This window comes from Vicugna pacos, chromosome 22, assembly GCF_048564905.1.
Source record: "Vicugna pacos chromosome 22, VicPac4, whole genome shotgun sequence".
Classification (NCBI taxonomy): domain Eukaryota; kingdom Metazoa; phylum Chordata; class Mammalia; order Artiodactyla; family Camelidae; genus Vicugna; species Vicugna pacos.
The window spans coordinates 22184985-22201249 of NC_133008.1; the positions used below are offsets into that span (position 1 = coordinate 22184985).

Genomic DNA, 16265 nt, shown 5'->3' on the forward strand with positions numbered 1-16265 from the left:
GTCGGTTATATTTTTGAAATATTTCTTTAATCACTGGAGGCATGTTTAGAAAATTCAAATAGAAAAGAGTTTCAGGGCAAAGTGAATTTCTCACTCACCCTTGTCCCCGAGAGACAGCTTAATTGTGTCTCCTTCCGGAGATATTCTACTTCAGTGACAAAGTTTCCTCACTATAGACAATACTGTAGAAAGAATATTCAAGTGCGCATTGCCCAATTGTGGAGGATTATGGTAGGATAAATCCCTAGAAGTGTAATTGCCCAGAATTGCCCGGGCAAAGGGATCTGTGTATTTTAATTTGGAAAAGATTCTGTCAGGTTGTCCTTCAGTGAGATTGTGCCACTGATGCTCTAATTAGCTGGTTTCCCCACAACCTTTGCAACCTCAATGTATCGTTTCTTGCAAGTGTATTTTCAAAGTTTTAAATCTTGCCTAATCTGGTAAGTGAAAACATTCAGAAACCATTTGTATTTCTTTTCCTGTTTATTTCCTGCAAATATTTTTTTTCCTGTTTATTTTTAGGAGCTTTCCATATGTTAGTTTAACCAGGCAGTTATGTTTTATGTTACTGTCATAAATGGGATCTTCTAATATATTTTGCAGCTTTTTGTTTTTGGCACATAGGAAACTAATATTAAGTCCCTTGCTGGTTTACTAAATTCTCTAATTGAAATAGCTTTTTAGTTACATTCCTTGGGTCTTTTATACAGACAGTTGTATCGTCTAAAAGTAATTTAACCTTTTTTCTCACCTTTCAGTCTCATTTCTTTTTCTTGTCTAGTTGTGTTGACTAGCACCTCCAGACAATATTAAATTATTGGAGGAGGTGGCTGTACTATGGGCATCCACCCCACCTCACTTTCTTCACTTTGATGGTAGAGCTTCTATTATTTGCCTATTAAACTCAATATTGCCTTTGGTTTGGGATTTTTTTCAGTTAAATGAGGAAAATATCCATCAATTACTTATTTCTAATTAAGAGGCTATGATTAACTGATGCTGTGAACAGTACAAGGTACCATTTAACGCTATGATTTTGTTTCCTGCTGCATTAATGTGGCTATTAAAAGGCTTCCTAATATTCAGCCATCCCTGAGTCACAAGCATGATGAGCCTCCTTATGATCTATATTTAAAAAGTTGCCACTAGACTTTCAAAAGGTTTTAAAAGCTGCCACTGGAGTTTTTAAAAGCTCTTCCTAGTGTTTCACACCCATACTGATGGGGGGGGGTGCAGTCCACATGGGCAACTCTATGCATGTCCCACAGTTCTGGGAGTGGGGGCAAGCAGAACTTAGGACCTACAATCCCCTTGGACTCCTACTCCATGATCACTTCCAGGGTCCCAACTCCAATGCCAACCCAGTTCTTGTCTGAAATGATCAGACTATGATGTGGGCAGGGAAGGGTCTCCATGATTCTCATGTGTTTGCTGAATGACTGTATGAAGTATCTACAATGTCCTGAGGTCTTAGGCTGTGGTGGTGGCTAGACTAAGTCCTGTCCCTGAATTATCACCTTCAGTCTCAAGAAAGGCCCACCAGTGACACCCTTCCTCCAGGCTGACCTCCAGGCCTGGCCCTCCTCCTCCTCCACCCTCCAGGCCTTACCCTGGCTCCACAGTAATGTGTTTGGCTGTGACTGTATCACTTTAGGAGCTCCTGTGGCCTCTAGGAGCCCTGCCTTGTCCAGTGTGGGGTGGGTATCGGGGGAATGGGAGACAGGTTTGCTGACTTACTGCCCCTACCCCTGCCCACTCTCTGCCTCCTCAGGCTGATCTCCTTCCTCCCTTGCTCATGTACTCTCTGTGGCTCTCCAGGGGCTCTAAGGGCCTTTCCATCTTGTTGCCCACTCCAAAGGGTACCCCCAGATAGGGTGGAGGGCAGAAAGGGGACAGGTGAGATGGATCAGGCCAGGTCTTTATTTGAGTTTGGGCATGATACGGATGAAGAGGATCATGCTGATGAAGATGAAGCAGACAATAATAAGCATGGCCCAGAGCAGCCAGTTGACTGACTTCTGTGTATGTTGCTCCAACCTCTCAGATTCTGTCTTCAGCTTCTCCAGGTTCTGGTCAGCCATCTTGAGTGAGTGTGACAGGGTCTATGGGTGAGGTGGGGAGAGTGTCAATAGGACCAGGTCCAAGTGTGGCTTCTCCCTACTGCCCTGGGGGCAAATCTATACCTCTTGGCCCTTGCTGGGAATGCCATTTTTGCCTTCTACCAGACTCCTACTCATCTTGCTAAGCCCCAGCCATAATGCCCTTCTGCTGGGAAGCCTTCTCTGATGCCCCAGGGCAGAGGCTTTAGTGTTCCCATAGTCCTCATACCTGGTTGTCCTTCTTGATGACACTCTGGGCAGCCAGTGTGTTGGTCTTGAGGCTCCGGGCCAGGCCTAGCATCTCCTCCGCCAGCTTCTCCTGGAGGTTCTGGTGTCGCTGCAGGACGAGGTCTAGCTCGGCTGCTGACTGCTTCTCATCCCCTGGCCTGGGCCCTGCCACCCCACTGACCCCACAGATGGGTGGACAGCGGGGTATGAGATAGGGAGGAGGAAGGAAGAGACTGACATGTTCTCCAGGAAACCAGAGGTTATGGTTCCCGCCGCTGCCCTGTTTGGGGCTATTTCCCCTTTTTTGCTTTGGCTTCTGGGAAGCACATCCTCAGAAATGGCTTTTGATTGGTGGTTTAGATGCTTGTGATGGCACCTCAGTGGCCCAAGATTTGTCTAGCCCCCTGCTCTCTAATGCTGCCCCAGCCTGAAGATACTCACGTTCTCTTCCTCACGTCCAGTTCAGGCTCTGGAAGCAAAACAGGCCAAGCAGGAAGAAGGAGAGAGTTGGTTTGCTGTTCTCCAGCTTCCTGACTATTGCCTGTGATGTGTCTGTTACTCAGAATGCAGTTTCCCACCTTGTCTGCTGCCCGGTGGGCTCCTGATCATACTTCAAAGCATTCTTTTCTAGGAAATGTTCCTCATCTGGGCAACCCTAGGCCCCAGGTCCTTCCCTCTAGGCAGACTTGGCCCCTTGGGCTGGGAGTGTCCAGCTTGGTTTCCTCTGGGGGAACCCTCCTCTGTCCTGGCACAACCCCCCACCCCCGCCCAGGCCTAACTCAGTAATGCCCCTGGGACACTCTTCCTTGGGCTGTGGAAGACCCTGGGGGAGTTAGGTTAGGCATGAGGGAGGTGGGGCTAAAAGGACACATGTCTGTACTGGGCCTGGAGTCCTGTTCGGCTCAGGCTGACTCACCTCCAGTAAAGTCCTGTGGGAAAAAAGGGAGAAGCACGAAGTCACCTACCTTGCCATGCCCCCAGACCTGTCCTTTCTGCTCTCAGAAACACCCCATCCTCAGTCAGGGCCCTGGGCCTCAGTTTCCTCATCTATAAACTGCTAACAACAGCTCACATTTTGAAGGGTTTAGCTGAGCCACATAAAGTGCTGATAAAGGTATTTGTCATCCTGTTTTTACCAATGGAAATCTACATGTGATAAGGCAGGAGCCAAACTTTGCTCTAGGTCAGCTCTGGAGCTTCACTGGAGATGTGACATTTTTGTCCCATACCAAGCTCTTATTTATCTAGCAAAGCCTTGGCCACAAGTCCTCTCTGTTGGGAAGCCTTGTAAGATGGTCCACGGCAGAGGCTGTTGGGCCCCATAGGATCCCTGCACCTGACAGAATTTGTTGTTCTAACCACTCCAGGCACTGAGTGCCTGTCCCTGATGGAAGCATCCCAGGGGCCAGGGAGGGAGCCCTACCGTGCCTAGCAGCTCACTCCGCATCTCATTGGTGTACCGTGCCCGTGACTGTAGATGCAATGTCTTTGTGGCAGGCACCCGCTCCTTGGCTGTGGTTGGCACACGGCCAGGGGCCAGGAACTGGTTGGCTAGTGCCTTCTCTGAGGAGGAGGTCTGCAAAAGAGGGTAGAGGGGTCACCTGAGGGTCAGATCCCAGGTGAGCCTGATGAAGGCTGAGGAGGCAGAGGTGCCCCTGCTTACCAGCTTCTCTGCCTGCAGCATCCCCTTCAGAAAATCTACCTTGCGAGAATATTCATTGATCACCTCTGAGGCCGGTTTGCTGGAAGGGGAGAAGAGGAAAAGGAAAATCTGCCCACTGTCCCCAGTTCAGGGAAGGGTCTTAGCAGGGAACGGAGACCAGGGATCCCCCGAGGGATGCTGGCTGCCTGGACTCTACTTCTCTGCCCCCGATTTGAACCACGTGTGGCCGCTGGCACTCACCTCGCCTGGGCTTTCAGGGCCTGCAACATGTCCTCGAGGGCTCCCACGTACTGGGGATGAAAAGTGGGGTGTTACCCTAGTCCACACCATTCCCACGCCGGTCCCACTCAGATAGGTCAGAGCCAACAAGGGGCGGGGCCATGACTAGGACAGGGCTGGAAATGGGAGGAGTCAAGTGTCAAGGAGGCGGGACCAGCTGAGCCCCAAGGAGGAGGCGGGGGAGCGTCAGGCGGCCGTGGCTGAGCTAACCGGAAGGGGCGTGGCCATGGTGGTAAGCGGTGGGGAGTAAGGCCTGATGGCCGGTAGATTCGGGCATCGCCGTCCGGGATGCCGGCTCTACGCGGAAGGGCGGGCTTCCCTCACCTTTTCCAGACGCCACTCGTCCGGGTCCCGCTTCTCCGCTGCCATCGCCTCGCACCGACACAGTAGCCGCACCAGGTTCAGCTCCAACCGCGACGCTGCCATCACCACCCAGCGGTTCTCCGCCCCTTCCGCCGGCGCCATCTTAAGAGATGGCGGAAGTGCTTTCTGTCGGCCTCCTTCCGGGCGGAAGTGCACTGCTCGTTTGCTGTTCCATCCTTGTTTGGGGCGGCGGAAGTAATGTCTTGTTTCAGCGAGAGGCGCCATTCCGTCCTTATTTACTCAGGGCCAAGTCGCTCGCTCATCCTCACGAACATCTTCCGGATTGAAAAGACCGAGTCCTTCGGTGTCAGGCCCACGTGCAACGCAGGACATGCTTGTTACTTTCCCCCTGCTCAAAATTCTCCCCGGCCCAGCCTGGGTTCTTCCCACACTGAACTCTTACGTATCCAGGCACTCTTCCCTGGATTCTCCCGGAGGAGAGGCCCTGATTTAGGACTTAGGAATGTAAGACTTAGAAGCCACTGCAAACTTTTGCAGCTATGATTTCCGCTCCCAGCCTTGACTGACTCCACCTCCCACTGTGGACTTAGGCGAGTTTAACATTTTCTGGGTCTGTTTCCTCCCTTGGGAAACAGGCAGTGTGGCAGTGACACGGGCTAGCCCTGGGAGCAAGAGGTGGGGCCGGGTCACCCCTAAGGCCCAGGACCCTGTGGACAGAACCCCACGTGGGTCCCCAGGAAGCCAAGGCCCCTTGTACGAGCCCCCCGTCCTGGAGTAGACAGGGTGAGGACAGGGATTTCACAGAGACTGAAGTCTAGCATGCAGCCCTCAACCATCTTCCCATCTGTGTGTCAGGATCACACTGCTGGGCCTGGTACCCGTAAAGTACCACGGAGGAGACTAAACTCAAGAGTATTGATAAAGGGGACTCTAGAGGCAGACGAGATGGGGCAGGGTCTGAATCCCAGCCCTGCCCCATCCCAGCTGTGTGGCCTTGGACAAGCCTGCCAACTCCTCAGCATGTACCATCTAAACTCAGGTTTTTTTGGAGTCTCCAACTCTCCTGCCCCCAAGGGCCCCACGTGCCAGCCAGTTCCCACAATTGTCCATTTGACTACAACCTGGGAGCTCCTCTGCTGGGGGTGGTGGTAGTAGTGGTTCTGATTCTAGTAGGTCCACCAGGAACTGACTACCCACCCCTCTTCCCGGCAGATGGCTTCATCAGCTGACATTTAAGCCCCTGCTGGGGAGAGGCTAGGTGTGACAGGAGGCAGCTCCCAGGATCAATAAACAAGCCCTTATAGCAAAGCCCACCCCCCTTGTGTGAAGAGTATGTATGAAATTCCAACAGCAAAGTCTGCTGGAGGAACAAGGGAGGTCCTCCTAAGCAAGGAACCCAATCCCCTGCCTGCACCCCACTTGGCTGAGGCCATGATGGGGCTGACCCCCACCCGCTATTCCCACCCAGAGCTGATCTGAGTAGCAACTGCAGGCAGACACCTCTCAGGCACTTTTTCTTTATTTCATGTGGCCTCTGGGTGCCTCTGGTCCCAGACCTGTGGCCATGTGTTCAGGTGTCTGGAGAGTGGGCTGAGCCTCAGAGGGGAGCCCCACTCCAGAGATGCCAGAGGCCTAAGCTGTCACTGTTGACTTGTAGGGACGTACAACCCCAGGCCTTGCCCTCCCCACCCATGAGTGGTCCTGAATTTTGGGCTCCTGTTCTGCCACACTGGGCGGACAGTGCCAAGGGCGGCCTCCTCTGGCTTCCTGGGTCCAGGTCACAGTAGACAGAGGAGTGATGGCCACATTCGAGTCGAGTCTCCCTGGGATGTGAGGTCTATGGTGCCTGGACGGAGGCTGCCTACCACCTCAGGTCCTGGCTCCAGCCAATAGTCATCATCACGGAAGGCTCCACTGCTCCCTTGAATGCACATTGGCCAGGTGGCCACTGGCTGGACCAGAGTACGAGTCCAAGACAGACTTGGGGTAGTCAGGTGTGCCAAGTGTCCAAACAATTCATGCAGAGTCCTGGCCCTCAGACTGCCCTCCAAGCTATCCCTCAGCGTGGGTCTGAGCTTTTGAAGCTTGATGGCTGTGTGGGCTTTGCTCTGAAGACTCATGTCCAGGTTATAAGGGAGGTGCAGGGCATTAATAAAAAGTTTGTACATACACATATAAAAAAACAATTTGGTCTTCTGTTAAGGCTGTTACAGTTTAACGTTATGTAAACAACGCACAAAGAAACAGTTACCGTAAAAACATACAAAAGGGGAGTTGGGAGATGCCAGGCTGCCCGCCATGATTCAGTGCTCTGGGCGGGCGCCTCTGTGAGACATGGGGGCTCAGCAAGGGTGGCTGGGCTTCCGCCAGCCTTTCCCTGCCTGGACTCACTTGGAGCCAGTGCCCACCTTGCATCGCTCTTGGAGCTTTTCATTCCGGATCCTTCTCAGACCACTGAATGCTGACTCTGGAGCGCTAGTGCCTAGCTCTGGCACCGGGCCATCCTTGGACACGTGAACTCCAGCAGCTGTGGGCCCTCAGCCATTGGCTTGGCCCGAGGCTGGGGGCAGGCAGTAGGTCGGGGGGTCTGAGTACCTCCGCTTGGCCCCAGGTGGCCGGTCATCCTTGTCCAGAGGCTCCTGAGTGCCCTGAGCAGGCAGGTGAGCACTGGGTGTGATATACACAGAGTGTACCTGGTCCGGGCGGCGGGCAGGCGGCTCTCGGCGCCTCACCAGGGCAGCAGCTTCCTGGGTACCCGGCACCCGGCCAGGGAGATAGGAGGGCAGGCCGGGCGGGAGCTTGATGTTGGTCGTGGGCATGATGGGGGTCCGCCGGGGGGTCTTCACTCTGACCGTCAAGAAGGACGACGGCCTTCGTCGAGGAGGGGCGGCTGCCTCAGGGAGGGGGCTCGGGGTGGGCGCGCCAGGGCAGGGGAGAGCAGGCGCGGGGGGCCCTTTTGAGAGACAGATGGCAGGGTTACTGCAGCTTCAGGGCCAGCAAATGGACCCTCGCCCTGGGGCCTTCTGGGTGTGGATACGGGAAGGAAAAAAGCTGACGCTACCTTAATACTGACCTTCCGAGGCCCCCCGCCCGGCCCGATCTTCCAACAGGCTTTCGGTGCTGGCTGATGTCTCTGAGTCCAGATTCTCCTCATCGGACCCCCGAGGGTCCAGCTCCGGCAGCCGGTATGTGATGTCCTCCCTGGGGATGGGGGGGGGGTCACAATATCCAAGGCTGTTCCCATAATGAATGATCACCCCATGGAAAAGTGCCAGGCCAGTAGGGGACAGAGTAGATCATCCTGGTCCTGGATGGAACCCCAAACCTGAACCCAAAAGCACACTGGGCCCCAAATGCCCTCAGCTCATGTGAGGAAGGTGTCAGGCTGCTGAGGAAAGCCAGGCATCTGGCCTAGTACTGAGCTAGGGAAGAGCTCTTGCCTCACGACCTTGGCACATGTCACTCCCTCTGCCTGAAATACCCTACTCTATTCCTAAGACTTGGATGCCCAGGTGGCCCGAATTACACCTGTTCTCCTGGCATAATTTTTTAACAGCATCTTCCTTCATACTTCCATCTTGACCAGACAACAAAGTAGGGGGTCGCCCTATGTAAGGCCAACTTTAAGACAAAGTTCAGGCATCACCTCTCCATTGCCCTTCTCTTCCTATGGGCCACCATGGTTCCCTGTGGTCAAGCAGGGGTTTTAAACAGAGCCCTAGGCTGTGTTTTAGGACAGCAGCACCCCATGAGGTGGGCACTGGACCATGGGACTGAGTCTAGTCTGTCAGCCTCCTAATAGCCAGATGCCCAGTAGTGGAAGGGCCGGACATGGCGGCCAAGGGTGGCAAGGGGTCAGAGAGACACTTGCTTCTCCTCCTTGATGGACTGGATCCGCTCGATGAGGATCTCCTTCTCCCGATCCTCATCACCACCAGCCACTTCCTCCTCCGGCAGCACCCCCAGCTCCTCCAGGCCACCACTGCTGCTCCCTCGGGTCTTAGGGCTCTTGATCTGCAAAGAGAAGCGGCAGGTCTGGCCAGCCCCTCTGGTGGGTGTGGGTCGGTGCTCACAGGAAGAGAGAGGGTGGTCGGAGCAGCTCTGGGGAGGTTAGTTCTGACGTGGACAGCTGGGCTTAGTGAGGCTTCTCCGGGGATCATGCAGGGACCGGGTGGCTGGCACTTGGCTGATTAGTCATTCTCAGCACAGGCAGTCAGCGGGCAACGGGCCTCCCCCAGCATGCACTTCCAGAAGGTTAGGACATGCTTGGTCTATCCTACAAGGACCCTAGGGGGCCTGAGGGGAACCTCAGCATGCACTGCACTGGGAGACATGTGAGGAGGACCCCCATACTTGTACATACCAGGACCCCCTCATAGGGAGACGAAAACCCCAGTTTGAGAGGCCATGGCTGGGGGAGAGATGAAGAGAGGGTGACCACAGGGCCATGACCAGGACATAGGCACTAGTCATGGGCACAGAGCCACATCTGATTGCAGGAACAAGGACAGGGTCCTCCTACAGGAGCCCAGGACTGGCTCCTTATGCCTCCACCCCCAAGTGTGAGGTCTCTTTTGCTGTGGGAACATTTCCTTGTGGGCGGGACCCAAGTCAGTAAGGGACGTGGCTGGAGGATGGCCAGGACCACCACCAAGTGGGTGACAGACCCCCCACTCCTGAGAGGGGCAGCTGGCCTCAGGCGAACTAGGACGGTGGTCATTTGCCCAAGGTGAGGAATCGGCCCCAGGTCAGGCTGCCTGTGGCCAAGGGTGTGCTGAGAGTATGTACTGGGCGGAGAAGTGAGACCACGCCCAACACCCAAGCCCCACCCACTGGCCACTCCCACCGAGGCCCCGCCCTGCGTTGCTCACAGCGTTTTGTTGCAGGAGAGAGAGCCTTCGGAAGGCGATGCTCTCAGCAGCCTCCAGCTGGTTGATCTCCTCCATCTTCACTTTGTACTTTCTCATCTGTTCTTTGATCAGCATCTCTACGCACCTGTGGAGAAGGTGACTCAGCTACTGCCCCGGGGAGGGCCCGCGTGGGGGGCCTGGCGCTAGGGAGGTGCTGGCCAAAGACTGGGGCTTGATGGCTGAGCCAAGAGACCCAGAGACCAGGCAGGGCTATGGACAAGGCTGCGGCTCCCACTGCAGCCCCAGCTCACTCACTGTGTGACCTCGTGCAGTTCACTCCGCCTCTCTGCGCCTGAGTCCCGCTCTTAATGACAAGCCTCCTTGTTTGAAGGAGGAAGCACAGTACCATGGATCACAGTGAACTGACCCCTCAGGAGCCCTGCAGGGTGGGGCTTGGTGCTGGGAGGCTGGGAGATTTGTCCCAGGGGCTGCAGGCAGCTGGCCCCAAGGGCTCTGGAAGTGTGCTGGGACCCAGGACACCTGCTCAGTGGGCAGGGCCAGCCTGAGTAGTCAGTACTGGGGAAGACTCAGCCTGGAGTGGTCAGTACCCAGGAGGACCCAGCCAGGAGTGGGACTCAACCAGGAATGGTCAGTCCGGGGTGGGGAGGGTGTAGTGGGACAGGACGGACTCAGCCTGCATGGAGAGGCAGTCTGGTTCAGGTTTCATATGACCACATAAGAAAAAAAGGACCAAAGAAGTACTGGAAGAGGCTGGAAGCAAATCTGTCCCCACCACCTCGCTTCCCAGGTAGTGTGGGGGCCACACTGGGCTCCTCTCCTTTCTGCCTGACAGCTGCTGTTTGTGAATCTCGAAGGGCATGGTCTGGGGTACATGGCATGCTGTCCTGTTGTCAGGCATAGCTCTCAGGCCTTCCCGTGTTTCCCTCGTGAAACCGCCTAGGGCGACACGTTTTATTTTTATAAATCGCAGCCTGAACAATGCCGCCTTAGTGACTGATGTCTGATGACCTCCTCCTCAGTTCTTTTGAAGAACTTTTGAAGATCATTTACGGGGAAGAAGGCACCTTGAGACAATTGCTTCTGTTGGCTGCTGGCTTCACTGTCTGCTCCTCACCCTCAAAAGAACTGGGAAGTAACATTCTTGCTGCCTGAGGAGAGACGCTGACATGTCTCCACCTGTGTCTGGGTGTGTGTGCCCCACGATGCGGCCGTGAGGCTGGGCTGCCTCTTGTCCCTCATCTGTCAGAAGAGTCCTCCCGCTTGCCGCTCTTGGCAGCAGTCACACATCTGGACTTTGCTAGAAGTTCGGTTTTAGTACAAAAGTCACGATGCTCATTAGAAAAGAAAAGTAGAGAGACCAAATTAAGTCTACTTAGGACCCCAGTGCTCAGGACACCTGCTCGGGCCGTTGTGATCTGGTTTGTTCTTCCAGACTTTTCTCTGCAGGCACACTGACACACTACTGAGGCTAAGCCGTCCTAGGATTCTGGAGCAGGCTCTCCTCTTTAGTTGTGGGGTCCCTGGAGGGGCTGCCCTGAGCACATGGTGGGGACGGGGGGCCCACTGGTCCTGGTACTCACGTGGTGATCTTGAGGACGTCCTTCATGCTGGTCAGGGGGTCCGAGTTGTCGGGGCAGCGCAGGAGGCAGGGTGCGAAGATGATGGCTAGTGCGCTGGGTGACATGCGGTTCACATCCTCGAGCAGGGCCACCCTGTGCAGCAGGTGTCAGTCAGGGGGTGAAAAGGGAGCCCCAAGACCAGAGTCCAGAGCCCAGGGGTTACTGTAGCCGGGAGGTAAGAAATGCTTGCTTCTGCAGGACGGAGAGGTGCCACAAAGAAGCTGGGGCCCCCTCCTGGAACCCCCCCAAAACGGACTCATGCCCTGGTGTGGAGCCACCAGAGAACACCAGCCTAGAGAATGTGGTGGCGGGGCTCCCTCTGGGACGTCAGCCCCCCACAGAGAGTAGGCAGCAGCGGGGCAGGCACTTGCTTGACCAGGTGGAAGATGAGCCGTTCCAGGGAGTTATGGTTGGCCTCTGGCAGGTGCTCCAGGACAGCGTAGATGGCGGCCAGCTGCTCCTGTTTCTCTGGCAGCTCTAGGAGGGCCCTGGGTGTCAGCTCCCCGCAGGCCCCACCTCGACGGGCCTCAGGGCACTGAGGAACCTCCCATGGTGTGGGGCAAGAATGCAAGGCCACAGAGGGGTCCTGGCCCCAGCCCGGGGCTCAATTTCTCAGCTGTGACCAGGATCCCTCCTCCCCGACTGGCCATAGCAAATGCATGAGGCTCTGATCCCCAACCGCTGCCACCCGCCACCCTTGCCACAGCTGTGGGACTCACCGACAGCACGGAGGAAGTCTCCGTACTGGGCAAAGGTCATGAGGGGCTCGGGCAGCTCCCGCAGCCACTGCTTGAGCACTCCGGTGATGGCGTGGATGGGAAAGTTCTCCAGTTTGACTGCTGTGGGGTCTGTCGGGAGGGCGGGGGCCCAGTGAGCACAGTGAAGGCAGGAGGGCTGAGCTTTGAGCCCTACGCGGTGTCCGCTGGCCCTTTGCACCTACCCGTTCACAGCCCCTATGTCCCACAGCACCCACCCGTCTGCAGCGCCTGCCGGAGCTCCCTCGTGCGGTTGGCGGCCCCTGACTTGCGGTAGAGGCCCTCAGTGTACAAGCCATGCATCTCCACGTGTTCTAGGAGCTTCTCCAGCACGATGGGCACCGAGACTTTGTCGCTGGTCAGGCTATCCACGCAGACGCCAAAGTGGCCCGGCTCAGTGCCTGGCTCGATCTGCAATGACGGGGATTCAGGTAGGGGTCAGGCCTGGGCTGGCTGTCCTCCTGTCACCCCACCAGGCCTCCTCTGTGGCCTCTGTCCCTCTCTGGCACAGCTGCCAGGGGTGCCAAACTGTGGAGGTTGCTTGATGGCCACTGGCAGTGGGTCCCTACGTGAAGACCCACAGCCCCCTTGGAGCAGCAAAATCTGGCTCATGCTGCAGCCTGTGCACTCAGAACCCCACCTCCCTGATGTGCAGGGTTGGGGGGCTTCCCTCCACTTGGAGGAGGGAGGAGCAGGGCCAGGGTCTGAGGTGCACACACAAGCCTGGCCCCTGCCCTGGGGGGCCTCTTGGAGCTCTGACAGGATGGGGGTATGCTCTGCTGCGGGACCAGTCCCTCCTGCCAGCTCCCTGTTCTCGCCTGACACCCAGCTTTGGCTTTGCACCCAGCACACTCTCTTCCAAGTCTCTCAGAACGGCCTCCCCCAGGGGTTCTGGAAAGTTCCTAGCCTCCGTGGGCTCACCTTCTTCCCACTTGTGTAAGAGCAGTAGGTCTGAATCTTGTGCACACACTTCTTGTGGCAGGTCATCTTGCACACTAGGAAATCATGGTTGAGAAGGGAAGAGGGTGGTCACCGGCAGCACATCAGGGTCCCCAGGTTCCAGTGGTTGCCTGTCCCTATGTCTCAGGACAGTGACAACTGCCTGGGTAGTTATGATGGATGTGACATGGCGGGCTGCTCCTCACAGCCCACCAAGGGGAGAGGAGGTTACTCTGGCCTGATAAAAAAAAGTCAGCCCTGACTGGTCCTGGCAGGAAAACAGATGGGCCAGAGGCCTGCTAGACCCAGCCTGGGCCTCTGGGGGCTGCTAGTTCCCATCTGAGTTTGGCCACCTCCTGGCTGCCTGACTGTGGGCCAGTTGGGTCATCATGGGCTGCACCTGCCTCTTGAGGTCCCTGTGGGGACTGACTGGCCTTGCCTGACACATGGGGCAGGGGCCGGCAGTTCAGGCTGCAGGAGCAGTGTGAACAAAGGCCGGGAGGTAGGACACAGGGTGACCTGCCCAGGTATGTGTGTAGAACAGAGGCTGCAGAGTTGGGTGAGGGCCTCAGGGTTAGTTGAAAACCCAGCCCTGCCCCAAGATGACTGTGCGGGATTTGAGTGAGTAGGGCAGTATTCTGGAAAGATCTGCCCTTAGCTGGGGTGAAGGCCCCAGTGCATGATGTGGAGCTGGGGACATGGTGGGGGATCAGGGCTGGGGGTAGGAGGGATCAGAGAGTGCAGTGGGGAGTTGGGGGCATGGTGGGTTAGGTTTGGTGGAAGATCAGAAGACACAGTAGGGAGTGGGGGCGTTGCTGAAGGCTCAGGGGGGTGGGGAGATCGGGGGCATGGTGGGTGATCAGGGGTGGGGGAGGGGCACTCACCACTGCACAGCAGGGCCTTGTCCATGAGCCAGATGTAGGAGAGACACTGCTCGCACGACTGCGGGATGCTCACCTGGTAGCTGGCGAACACATGCCCGTTGTGCTGCTGGACCTGGAGCAGCGGAGGAGGGAGCCAAGTGGGGAAGGTGGACCCCTAGTGGGGTGGCCCAGGGGCCGCTCAGGGCCTGCGGCATCTCAGGACCAGGGGCCACTCACTCATGACAGGCTGGGCAGGAAAACACGCTCACCCACATGCACGTGCACACGCACACACGCACATGCTCATACCTGTGTGCACGCACATGTGCACACACATACTCACAGCGCGTTCCTGCTTTCGTTTCTTCTTCTGCGCTTTGCTCTGCTGTGAGGGAGCAAAAACGCCAGGTCTGTGCGGGCCCCCAGGAACGCCCCCACCCCGGCAACGCCCTGGTGCTGGGACCCTTGCCCGGAGTGGCAACACCTACCTTGGGAGGCTCGAAGTCGTTCTTGGTGTGCCCACGGGTGAACTCGTCTAGCAGCGACTGGAAGAGGTTGAGGACCAGGTTGGGGTCCTTCTCACCGCGCTCAGCCGCCAGGTTGCTCACGACGATCTGGTAGTTCTCCATCAGGTCCTTGTAGCCGACATGGATCTTCCCATTCTGTGGGAAGGCAGGGTGTGACCCCCAAGGGACAGACAGAAGCAGGGGGGAGGTGCCCAGGGGAGGGCATGGGGGTCGCTGTGGAGACCCTCCCTGTGGCTGGGGGCTCCACGTACGGGGACGGAGTACATGGTCTTGAGGTTGCTCCTGAACTTCTCGGTGGCTTCGATGAACAAGCTCTCGATGGCAGACTTCTGGGAACGCAGGTCGTTTATCTGGAGAGGGAGGGAGAGGCGCTGATCCCATATTGCCTTGGGCTGGGCATCTGGGTGGTCACCGCTCTGCCCTGTCCCGAGTCCCTCCCTGGCTGTCCTGGGCCTGCAGGGAAACATTTGGTCTCCCTTGCCAACCCTGGTCTCTCTGCGTCACTTACTGTGGGTGCTGAGCAGCACCCCTGACCTCCACCCACCAGATGCTGGTGGCGCTCCAAAAAGTCTGCAGATGTTGCCAAGTGTCCCCTGGGGGCAGGCTCACCCATCGTTGAGAACCACTGGTTTAACTGGGGCTCTTCCTGCTGTCCCTCACAGATGCTCGACACCCGGCTGCACCCCAGGACTGGGGCTGCCTTAAATGGCCTGATCATTTCGTCACATTTCTACCCTCTGAAGGGTGTCCTAACCCTTACTGTCCCTGTCAGCCTGCCACTGTCCCCCTCTGAAGCTCTCAAATGCCGCTCTGTTTGCTGTGGGACTGCCTGCCGCCTGGACTGAGAATACCCCGAGTGCAGGCCACAGCTGCAGTTAAGTGCTCCATCACTGCCTTGAACAGAACGTATCCTGTAAAAGTGTATTCTAAATAAAAGAATTTGTTTCGGGTCAGCCATGGCTGAGGGGCAGGACAAGGGAAGGCCATAGGACCTAGGGGCAGCCTGGGGGCAGGTGGGTGTGTCCGGCGCCCTGCTGGGAGGGTTATTCTGGATGCCAGTATTTCCTCATGTGGAGAAAGTGAGCAGCCGCCCAGGGTGCTGAGAGATGGCACACTGAGTGCATTCAACAGCACAGCTCAAACTTCCTGGGAAGGAACCGCTGGATAAAACGCGTCTGCTGCGAGGAGAGTGTAGCTCAGTGGTAGAGTGTGTGCTTAGCATGCACGAGGTCCTGGGTTCAATCCCCATCCCTAGTGTACTTCCATTCAAAAAAAAAAAAAAAAAGAACAATAAAAAAAGTTAAAATAAATAAAGAAAAAACCTTTAAAAATGCGTCTGCTGGGCGCCCAACCCACGTGTGACTTGCTGGCATGCGCTAGACAAGTCCGATGGGGCGAGTCCCAACTTCGGCTGGGACAGTCTCACATGTTCTGTGCAGCCCCCGTGATGAGACACACATTCTGGAGTGAAATAGAAGTATCCTCACCAAGCAAGATGAATGTCGGCTACAAGTGATCATGAGCCCTGGCTGGGTTTTGCAGAAAGCCAGCTGATGCCAAACTTAGGAATCAGCATCTCATTTCCAGAACTTGCCACATGTGCCAACTGTGGACCTGGACTTTCTGTTCCCGCCAGGTAAGGATTTTGGTGTGACGGTTGGGAAAGCCCTGCCAGGTGGTGATGGCCCTCTGGGAGGGCCTCGGGGCTGCTCTGCCTGAGCCCTGCCCCCCAGCACCCAGGCCCAGCCCAGGCGGCCCACCTTGTTGAGCAGGAACTCGTCGAGGTACTTGAGCTCGTTGGCGTTGGTGATCTGGCGGAACACCGACTCCCGCCACTTCTCTGACACTGTGATTTTACCGATCTTGAGGTTTCGGTTCTTCTTCCCTTTGCCTCCTGGCTCCTTGGTGTGCTTCTCGCCCAAGGTGTGGCGGTGCTGGTAGCCGGAGGGGGCTGTTGAGGGGAAGGAGAGGCTGGTAAGAGCTGGTTCCTGGGGAGGATGTGGGTTGGCCTCTGGGGCGTGGGCTGGGCCCCGCCACACATAGAGATCAGTGGCCAGAAAGTACCTCTGGGGGTGGGGACCAGCCCTGAAGCCTGTGA

The 16265-nt window shown here is 56.4% G+C and overlaps 2 protein-coding genes across 18 annotated transcripts in view; both read right to left on the reverse strand.

Annotated features, from left to right (window-relative positions):
* Positions 1-1902: 1902 nt before the first annotated feature.
* Positions 1903-4857, reverse strand: USE1 (unconventional SNARE in the ER 1). Its single transcript, XM_006199089.4, has 8 exons — positions 4594-4857; positions 4231-4280; positions 3991-4069; positions 3751-3903; positions 3244-3256; positions 2769-2796; positions 2329-2503; positions 1903-2102 (listed from the first exon to the last, which is right to left on the reverse strand). The coding sequence occupies exons 1-8, from the start codon at positions 4855-4857 to the stop codon at positions 1920-1922; spliced, it is 945 nt and encodes a 314-aa protein (XP_006199151.2). The 3' UTR covers positions 1903-1919.
* The window catches only part of MYO9B (myosin IXB), an 84969-nt gene continuing 73486 nt past the window's right edge, over positions 4783-16265 (reverse strand). For 7 of the 17 annotated variants that reach the window (XM_072947425.1, XM_072947422.1, XM_072947418.1 and 4 more), the window contains 15 exons: positions 15928-16118; positions 14419-14517; positions 14129-14302; positions 13984-14025; positions 13662-13773; positions 12760-12833; positions 12057-12249; positions 11803-11931; positions 11455-11560; positions 11045-11176; positions 9465-9588; positions 8957-9004; positions 8465-8607; positions 7667-7794; positions 6097-7546 (listed from right to left, as the gene is read on the reverse strand). In XM_072947425.1, coding sequence (XP_072803526.1) covers positions 7131-7546; positions 7667-7794; positions 8465-8607; positions 8957-9004; positions 9465-9588; positions 11045-11176; positions 11455-11560; positions 11803-11931; positions 12057-12249; positions 12760-12833; positions 13662-13773; positions 13984-14025; positions 14129-14302; positions 14419-14517; positions 15928-16118 — 2111 coding nt within the window. In that variant the 3' untranslated portion in view covers positions 6097-7130. Of the gene's footprint in view, positions 4908-6096; positions 7547-7654; positions 7795-8460; positions 8608-8956; positions 9005-9464; positions 9589-11044; positions 11177-11454; positions 11561-11802; positions 11932-12056; positions 12250-12759; positions 12834-13661; positions 13774-13983; positions 14026-14128; positions 14303-14418; positions 14518-15927; positions 16119-16265 lie in introns of those variants that run through there. The other 10 variants (XM_072947431.1, XM_072947417.1, XM_072947429.1 and 7 more) reach the window with 8 other exon arrangements.